Source organism: Triplophysa rosa, linkage group LG15, assembly GCF_024868665.1.
Source record: "Triplophysa rosa linkage group LG15, Trosa_1v2, whole genome shotgun sequence".
NCBI lineage: Eukaryota > Metazoa > Chordata > Actinopteri > Cypriniformes > Nemacheilidae > Triplophysa > Triplophysa rosa.
Genome location: NC_079904.1, coordinates 1,050,043 through 1,059,429, shown reverse-complemented (window position 1 = coordinate 1,059,429; position 9,387 = coordinate 1,050,043). Strand labels below are relative to the sequence as shown.

The 9,387-nt window shown below is 43.3% G+C and overlaps 2 protein-coding genes across 3 annotated transcripts; one reads left to right on the top strand and one right to left on the bottom strand.

The window, feature by feature from the left end:
• The first annotated feature begins 65 nt into the window (after positions 1-65).
• tmem151ba (transmembrane protein 151Ba) lies at positions 66-5,816 on the top strand. 2 transcript variants are annotated; one of them, XM_057353008.1, is made up of 2 exons: positions 66-353; positions 2,213-5,816. In XM_057353008.1, the coding sequence occupies exons 1-2, from the start codon at positions 279-281 to the stop codon at positions 3,632-3,634; spliced, it is 1,497 nt and encodes a 498-aa protein (XP_057208991.1). In that variant the 5' UTR covers positions 66-278; the 3' UTR covers positions 3,635-5,816. The 2 variants fall into 2 exon arrangements, with proteins under 2 accessions (XP_057208991.1, XP_057208990.1); XM_057353007.1 differs by having other exon boundaries at positions 2,210-5,816.
• A 22-nt stretch (positions 5,817-5,838) lies between these two features.
• tcte1 (t-complex-associated-testis-expressed 1) lies at positions 5,839-8,850 on the bottom strand. The gene is made up of 4 exons (XM_057353010.1): positions 8,557-8,850; positions 7,893-8,461; positions 7,353-7,802; positions 5,839-6,018 (listed from the first exon to the last, which is right to left on the bottom strand). The coding sequence occupies exons 1-4, from the start codon at positions 8,711-8,713 to the stop codon at positions 5,839-5,841; spliced, it is 1,356 nt and encodes a 451-aa protein (XP_057208993.1). The 5' UTR covers positions 8,714-8,850.
• Between the last annotated feature and the right edge of the window lie 537 nt (positions 8,851-9,387).

Below are 9,387 nucleotides of genomic sequence, written 5' to 3'. Positions count from 1 at the left end.
CTCTCTCTCTCTCTCTCTCTCTCCCTCCCTCTCCCTCTCTCTCCCTCCCTCTCCCTCCCTCCCTCTCTCTCTCCCTCTCTCATTCAGCGTTCATCTGGCCGCGTGAATCTTGATGATTCCTCGTAAAGAAATGTTGTTCCTTTCTGTCCCGACGTGATGTAATGTTCACGTTTGGTGTGGATGCACTACTCAGAGAGGATGCTGCCCCGCTGATCGTCATGTGGACTATAGTGGAACACACATGGATGTGATGTTTTTCTCTCATCAGCATCTCCATCATGTCTCCAGCAGCACCCGTCACAGACAGCAGCGCGTCTGTTCTCCACGAGCGCACGGACACTCCACGAGAAGAGGTGAGGTTCTGCGTGAAATAATAGCCTTACCTTTCACGTGATTCTCATTGTGAGCATGTTCACCTGAAGATCATTTCAACATAAATGGAAAATCTACATTTGTCAATGAAGCACGCACGAGGAGGATGTGTGAATGTTGTGCAGCTAACCAAATTATTCACGCACATCGTCTAGAATCTAAGCAGCCTATTTTCTCTCTCTCTCTCTTTGTAGCAATACGAGTTTGTGCAAAACTGTGCAGTAAGATGTGAAACCCGAATGTTATCGATTGGAGTCATTCAATGACATCTGATTGTGATGTTGAACAGAAGTATAGATGTTATGTTTAATACCACTAACACCACAGGTCTGACTCGTTTATGTCATGTTACTAAAATGACTAACTTGAAGCTTTAAAATAGTCTCAAAAGTGAGAGTGGGACATCTCCTAAGACATGTAAGAACACTATAGATCTTATCTGTATTTGTACGTCTTCATTGTGTGAGATTTACAGGTGCTTTTATTTCACATTCAACTTTCTTTTAAAAGATTACAGCCAAGCCTCATGTTTTCATTGTTGTGATATTTCCCTCTGCGTCAGTATTATTCTGCGTGTTTAGAAATGATGTGCATGGACGCTTCTGTTGAAATATAAGAGGAAAGGCCTAGTTTTCTAGCTAAAGTGTGAAACATTACATCAAATATTTCATAGCCAAAAGCCGTATCCTTACTAAACAAATAAACATCAATCAAATCAAGGTCATTCATGTGCTTAACCAACCACACACTTATTTTGCTGTTGAACACTCTGGCTGCGGCTGGCTGGGGTATTTTTTGCTATATGCAAAATCATTTTAATTCTTAATTATTCCTGGAAGTCTTGCTTGAGTGGTCCACGTTTACACACCAATGTGTTCAGCCGTTCAAAGTTTTTAAAGTTTTTTGGATTATCGGTTATATTTCTTCAGCTAAATGTGAAGGATGTTCTGTTGTGATTATGCAGTGTTTTCTCACAGAGGCTCGTGAACACGCGGAAGACACGTCTGCTACACCTCAGCTGTCACTTAAAGAAATATATAATTATATACTCTATGATGATGTCACCTATAGCATCACATCTTGAAAGTTCCAGAATTCAGTGAATCAGAGCAGCTTCATTTATTCTCTCCGTAGGGATTGAAAATCTAAATAAAAAACCATTAACCAAACCAACCAAGTCAAAGAAGATCTCAGAATGCAGAAGGCCTCATTATCACAGAGGACCGTGTGCATTTCCTATAAAAATGTACAAATAAACAATAAGCCCATTGAGGCTGTAATGTTGTGTTTAGTGGCTGATAAATCCAAATATGAGGATGAGAGATCATCTGTGAGGCCTAAAGGTTCAGCACATCATTATGGAGAAACAACATCAAATATTTATTGTGGTATGCATGCTGTGTTAAGGGCACAAGGCGATGATAAAAGCATAAGAAGTTTGTTTTGTTTGTGGTGTTTGCTGTAAGTTGAAAGCACCTCTCACAGCCGTATATCACATCACGTTTATAATATTGTATGATTTTTCCACTTCAAGTCTACAACCGCGTTCCATTTAGGTGTTTTTGTGCTTGAAATAAGCGTATCGAAGTAGATTTCAATGAATTTCAAAGATCAGTATAAAGTATGTCTCTATCAAATCTTTGAGAACAAGTACAGTATATACTTCAACAGTATCAAGTCGGCGTCATCAAGTGTCATTTCTAAGATGTATATTTCAAGTAGGCCGAATGTATGCTTTCTTATTTGGTTACTGTGTATATATACACTGTAGAATAGATTGGTTAAGAACAGATGTCGGCTGAATGAACCTCTCCTTGTTTTTATCTTCACTGTACAGCAGCGACCTGTGAAGGCGTCCTTGGCTAAATCTCTGTGTCGCGAGGCGCACTGGAAATGTCTTGTCCTCTCGCTCCTCATGTACTGCTGCATGATCGCCGTGACCTGGTGTCAGGTCACCAAGGTGACACGCGTGACCTTCGACAGCGCCTTTCAGACCAGAACCATGACGTACCACGACAGCCCCTGCGCCGACGGCTACATCTACATCCCGGTGGCCTTCCTCATCATGCTCTACGTGGTCTACCTGCTGGAGTGTTGGCATTGTTGCTCGCGCAATGAACTTCAGTTTCAAGCCGACCTGGAGAGCGTGACGGAGCGCGTGAGACGCATGCAGCGAGCCACCCCTTGCATCTGGTGGAAGGCCATTAGTTACCACTACGTACGGCGGACGCGTCAAGTGACCCGGTACCGCAACGGCGACGCTTACACGACCACGCAGGTGTACCACGAGAGAGTCAACACGCACGTGGCCGAGGCCGAGTTCGACTACGGGAACTGCGGGGCGAAGGACATTTCCAAGCAGCTAACGGGTTTGGAGAGGTTTCCGGTGACCAAGCTACGCTTCACAAAGTGCTTTAGCTTCGCCAACGTGGAGTCGGAAAACTCCTACCTGACTCAACGGGCCAGGTTCTTCACGGAGAACGAGGGCCTGGACGATTACATGGAGGCGCGCGAAGGAATGCACCTCAAAAATGTGGAATTTAAAGAACGCACCATCGCCTTCGCGGATCCGGATCACCTGCCCTGGTACGCGACGCGTTGCATGGTCTGGACGGCTGCGGCGCTGACCCTTTCGTGGCCCCTGCGGGTGCTGACGGAGTACCGCACGGCACACCTTCACTATCACGTGGAGAAACTCTTCGGTTTTGACTACGTCGCCGTCACACCGTTGGACGAGAGGCCGTGTGGCCTCCACATCCCGCGGGTCAACACTATAGACAGCACAGAACTGGAGTGGCACATCCGCTCAAACCAACAGTTAGTGCCCAGTTATTCAGAAGCCGTGCTCATGGATCTGGCACAGCAGTCCAGCCGAGACGCGTTCTCATCGCGTGGAATGGGTTTCAGCGGCCACGGTCAGAACTGTGAGCGCTGCCATCGCTCCGTCAGCAGCTCTTCCATCTTCTCACGCAGCGCGTTGAGCGCTTGCAACAGTAGCGGCCGCTTCTCTCTGGGCCGTCTGTACGGCTCACGTCGCAGCTGTCTTTGGCGTAGTGGCAGCAGTAGCCTGAACGATCCCGGCTGTCCGACAGAAAGCACACGTTGCCTGGCGGGTCGCTCTAACGCTGAGGAAAGCCCTCCCTCTCCTCCGGCCTACCAGGACGCGCTGTACTTCCCTGTACTCATCATACATCGCAATGAGGGCTGTCACGATCACCACACGCTTCACCGAAACAGCTCTTGCGTGGAGACTTCATTATAGTCTATGGGACGTCCCGTGCTGAAAATGACGGCTGACTTTATTCAAAACGTACGAAAGCAACATTTGTCCTCAAATCATTTCTATGATATTCAGCTTCAACTGTGGCATCCCCCAAACGCCATACCGCACTTGTGATTCAATCAGAATGCTAGAAAACACTTTCAACCATTTTGACAGCACTGACTGTCTAATCTAATGTAACTCGTCAAATAAGAATAGAGTCTGAATTGAGGAAAAATGAACCCTTCTATTGTCTGCTTCCATCGCAACTTCAGGTCATTTCGACAAATACCAACAATTTCAATAATATGCATCACGCATCCTTTTCTTTGATTGTTGAACAGCACAACAAACAAAACGCTGAACCCAAAGACATCGACTGTTTTCCAGAAACAAATCAAATCAATCGTATAAACATGTGCGAGTGATTTATTTGTGCAGATCATATAAAAAACAACAGACAAACTTAAAGGCCAGACTACATGAAGAGTTTATTTCCAAAATGAGATAACTCCGTTTTTACAATTTGTCAAAAATCATGTTTTTTTATTGTGCATTCCAATTAATATCCATCAAACTGCAGTTGGTTTGTTTTGATTTATGCCATAATAACTCAAAAATACAGCTGAAATAAAAACATGATTTTTTTTAACTGAGTTCTCATTTTGGAAACAAACTCTTTCCCAGTAATGTGGAGCTCTGATAGATTTAAAATGATAAACCTGAGGAAAGAAATGAAATGCAAAAGTAATAAGACACAAGTATTTCACAAACACAGATTTTGTTTGATCTCCATTCATGCCAACATTGTGAATAATTTAGTACACGCAGGCTTAAAGTCCAAACCAAACACATCCTCTTTAAAATATTGAATCATTCTCACCATATTTTAAATATGAATGCTACTGTAATCCATTCCGGATCTTTTATTTTCCGCAACTACCTCTCCTTTTCAACAAGTTGAAGTGCCTCAGATGTTATTTTTGTTGACATTTTGCTTTATTACATTTTCTAGACTCCCTCTGGAAAGAAATAATGTCAGCAAGATTTTGAGCAGTCGGAACTCAAAATAAAGCTCAAAAAAGCTCAAATAAGCCACATGCTCAAGTGATCTTCAAAAGTTGGACATATAAATATTCCTATTCTGTCAAATCCAGAAACGATCATCATAAAAACAAAGGAATACAGAAGTGGAGGTTATCCACCTACTGGAGTTTAACAGGTTTTCACCAATATCAGCACAAATCTGTTTTAAGAGAATTCATGTGTATAAAACATTGAGAAAGTAACAATGTTACGCCTCACTGTTACTGTGTGACAGCACACGTGACCTCTGCGTGACCTCGGACGTATGATGGAACTGTAAATATAAATGTAAAAGAGACAGGACCTGAGACCGAGTCGACTGCACATCAGTGACTGAAGAACAGAAAAAAACATTAACGTCTTCAAATGGTTTCATCCTGAAGGATCCGATATCTCGAGTGACTGAATGTGGATCAGTGCTTACGGCACAACGATTTCAATCCTCACAGTTTACAGCTGAACAGCCTGTATTGTCGGTTTTTCTCTTTACAGTAACAAGGGATTCCTTCAGACTGACGATAATGCAAAAAATAGACTATACAGAATCATTTCATATTTTTCTCTGACATTTCTTCTTTCTAAAAATGCACGCAGTTATTTCAGAAAGTGAAGGGAAAGTATTATAAAAGCTTCCTGGTGACAAAGAAAATCTGTTTTATGTCTTGATATGCTGAAACAAGAAACACTTTGTATTGTGAATAAACACTTTTATGTGTATGCTGAAAATGTTCTTTTAAACAATATGACATTTTATTTATATGTGACTACAAATGTGTGCGTACAACACAGGATTGTTGAAAATACAAAATGCAGAAACAAATTATACATGAACAGTTATATTTTTTCTTTATGGCTGTCGAGAAATATTCCACCGCCCAAATGTGACTTATATTATCACATCGAAGGACGTTTTGTGCTGCTAACAGACCCGTCAGAAATCTTGTTTACACAATAATAAATGTCATATCTCGGTCAGTCCGTATACACCGGTACAGTCTGTGGCATATCTCTCAAATCTAAAACGGATCAAATGTTGTTATTTCAACTACAAAGAATCAAAATGTACTCTATTTACTTTCTCATTAACACAGAGGAGCATGTTGGTGACTTTCGGATGTTTAATGAGCTGATGGATGTTGTGTGGCAGTGGGACTGGGATGATGTTTGTGGGTTTGATTGGCTCTCAGGGCCTGAGTGATGCAGAACTCACTCTCCTGATCCACATCGGTCAGCCGAATGTCACACTCCACCAGACTGCTGTTGTGGGACATCCCTTCTTCCAGAACCTTACCACCGTCCTGCAAAAAAGACAGAGAACATCTCACAGACGCCGGTCTACATCAGGAGGATTCAGATGTGGTTCTGGAAGGCCCCGGTCGTGTAAAGTTTGGTTCTGACTCTGAACAAACACACCCTAACAAGCTTACTGAGGTCTTGCGGAAAGTTCAGGCAGGGGCGCTGGATTTGGGTCGGAACTAAACTAAAACTCTGGTCTATATTTTGTAGTTTTATACTTCTTCATATTTTCTACGCCTTCTGGTTTTTTCTACAGCGGTCATTCTTTTGGCTCTTGACCTTCTTAAATTCTTCTCAAAGCTGAGCTTTAGTTTGCACTCCAAACACAACTACACAACGTTTTAAGTCATTTTTAATAATCTATTTGAATAAAAAGCAAGATGTCCAAAGAAGTTACTTTCGGCCATTACTGTATGGTATTTTAATACTTCATTCAATCAATACTGTGTTAATGTTGGAATAATGGACCTTTTTCACAAGCCTGTGATTCAATGGTCAACGGTATTTTCATTTTTTTTTTAAATGCATGTACGTTTCTAACACCATGCTTTGTGTTATATTACCTTTGCATCAAATTACAAAAAAATGTGTAACGCTAATGCCAGGGTGTTTCTTATACAGCGTGTATGGAAGTCACTGTAAATTTGACATCATTCTCTCTCGCCATTATCAGACTCTTATTTCAAGTGAAAACACTATTGTTGAGTGTTTTTTGGTATTTGAGCAAATGAGAATGCAAAAAGTATATCTGTGGTAGTCTTCCATTCACCGCTATAGAATTTTACCCAACGATGATGACTGAGAAACTCAGAACGGTCCATTATTCAACAGCCTGTGATGTGAGCCCAAAAAACACGGTTATAGAATAAATCAATGAAGAAAGTAAACAGGGTCAACAGCAAATAGACCAAAACGAAAGTTGTTTACGCCATCAGAAAATCGACTACAAGGATCAATCAGATTCTGACAGTGGAGTTTCTCCAGGTTAAAACGTTCTGACAAGAATCATATCACATTCTGCAGATCAATTCAGAGGATTCGGGCTCCGCTGAAGCGACGATTGTTTGAGATATGATTTGCCTCGAGACGAACTGGGAGAGCCGGATAAATGCAGGAAGCATTTGGCTGATCCGTCCCTAGAGAGGGCTAATCCTCGTCCCATGTGCTGTAACGCTCTTCTGAATAACTGAACGTGATGGACAGCGCTCCATCATTATATTCATCTCTCCCACACCGAATGAAACACCCGGGCGAGTAAAATCACCAGAAGACTGGGACGTTACTAAGGTGGTTGCTAGGCTGATGCTACAAGGTTGAAATCCTGTCGGTCACTCACCACTCCCAGTCTGTTGTTGGCCAGGTTTAAAGTCTTCAGGGTGGAGTTCTGCACCAGCGCTCGAGACAGCGCCACGGCCGTGGGTTCCGTCATCTCATTTCCCTCCAGGTGAAGCTCCGCCAGCGTCTCGTTCTTCATCAGAGCCTGAGCTACAGCCTGACCCCCTTCGTCGGAGATGCGGTTGAGTCTCAGGTTGAGGGACGTCAGCGTGGTGTTTCTGGCGAGAGCGTGAGCCAGCGCCTGAGCTCCAGGACCTCTGATCCGGTTGTTGTACACGGTGAGTTTCTGCAGCTTACTGCGGTTCAGAAGTTTGCCGACGGCTCTGGCTCCGCGGTCGCCGATGTGGTTATGTGACAGGTCGAGCTCCAGCAGAGACGGGTGATCCAGCAGGTGACTCACGAGGATGCAACACTTCTCATCATCCACTTTACTGCGCCGGAGCCCGAACACCTGCCGTCAGAGAAGAAGAGCATCACACACACGGTCAGAATCGAACGGAACACGACAGAATAAGAGTAACGTTACAGGTACGGATCGAACCTTTAAGCTCTTGCAGGACTTCAGGGCTTTTGCCAGACATTCACAGTCTCTGAAGGTGAACTCAAACAGGTTCCACTCGAAGTTCATACCGCAGCCTTTCACCCCGTACATCACATGAAGTTCTTCCAGGTTCACCAGTTTGTCTAGAAGAATTCCGAAATCAAAGTGATCCGTGGAGGGTCCGTCGCTGCCCACGTCACTGGCGCAATCCGAGGCGTCGTCCTCGTCGCACCTCGACGGCTCTTTGATGGGCGGAAGCAACTGAGACGCTTTCAGACGCGTCACGTGGTTTCGACACAGCGGCACGAGCTCCAGGACCGTCCTGATGTCCGTCACATCTGGGATGAAAAGTTCAACGATGCCTTCCAGGTGACGCTCGAAGAACATGCGCTTCCAGCTGTTGCCGTACGCGGTGACGTCAGCCGGACCCCAGCGCGCCTCCACGCAGCGTCTCCAGTAGCGCTCATCAGCGATGAGGTTTGCGCTGACAGTCAGAGGAAGAGATGGAGACAGACGCTCAAGAACATAAGACTTATGACTGCCCGTGAGTTCATCCAGAATGGGCTTCTCTGCAAAATATACAGGAAATCAACGGTAGAGACTTTTATGCAAACAACACATTTAAACATCAACGAACTGACAGACAGGAGCTCCAGGGCTATACCTTCAAAGTTCTTGACTATATGTTGAAGGCAGAGTGTTGTTAGTAAAGGAACTTCAGCTAAAGTCCATTCCGAATCTTCCGCGATGATGCTGCGCATTTTCCGCCGGTCAGTGGCGGTGTTTACGCTCCTCGCGGGCAGATACGCGCTCTGAGACATACCGCCACAAAACCGTAATACCAATAAAGGGTTGTTAGCTCTTTAATTGACACGTCAACGAGCTTTTTCTTTTCTTACTAATCATTTACAAACATAAAACACGTTTACATAACTAACTAGTTAACAGAACATTTTTACATTTATTTTTTAAGTTATTAAAATAGTAACTGATATCGCGACAAGCGTTATGCAAAAGTTGACTTTCGGTTCCTCGTTAAAGTTTGATGTTGCCATGGAGATGCATACCCGTGTCTCGCGCGCGCTGACTGTGTCGCTCGTTGATGACGTTTCTGGCGGCTCTCACCTTTTAGCTCAAGAATTAATAAAAATACGATTAATGTTTCTCATACGGGAGCTAGAAATCACAGATAAAATATAAAGAATGATACTATTGGATTGACAAAGAGTATGAAAATATATTTACTATCGGTAGAAAGGTTACATTGATGAAAATAACCACGGATTTATTATAGGTGAAATAACATTTTTTGGTGGATTGATTAGCATTGATTTACTACACAGTTTCACAACAAACAAAAAACACGGAAAATATATATATTTACTGTGGAACACCATGGTTAATTTGTGGTTTCCATGGTTTTACTATAGTAACCATGTCTTTTTTTTATAATAAAATAATTGTACGTTTTGTAAAAGTAGAGTCCAGGCCATTT

Bases quoted from the DNA above. Each gene is read 5' to 3' on its own strand.
- tmem151ba (XM_057353007.1), top strand. From the start codon at position 279: ATGTCTCCAGCAGCACCCGTCACAGACAGCAGCGCGTCTGTTCTCCAC. The intron at 354-2,209 runs GTGAGGTTCTGC...TTCACTGTACAG, and splicing joins CGGACACTCCACGAGAAGAG to CAGCGACCTGTGAAGGCGTC.
- tcte1 (XM_057353010.1), bottom strand. From the start codon at position 8,713: ATGTCTCAGAGCGCGTATCTGCCCGCGAGGAGCGTAAACACCGCCACT. The intron at 8,462-8,556 runs GTATAGCCCTGG...TATATTTTGCAG, and splicing joins TATAGTCAAGAACTTTGAAG to AGAAGCCCATTCTGGATGAA. The intron at 6,019-7,352 runs GTGAGTGACCGA...TCTTTTTTGCAG, and splicing joins CCAACAACAGACTGGGAGTG to GACGGTGGTAAGGTTCTGGA.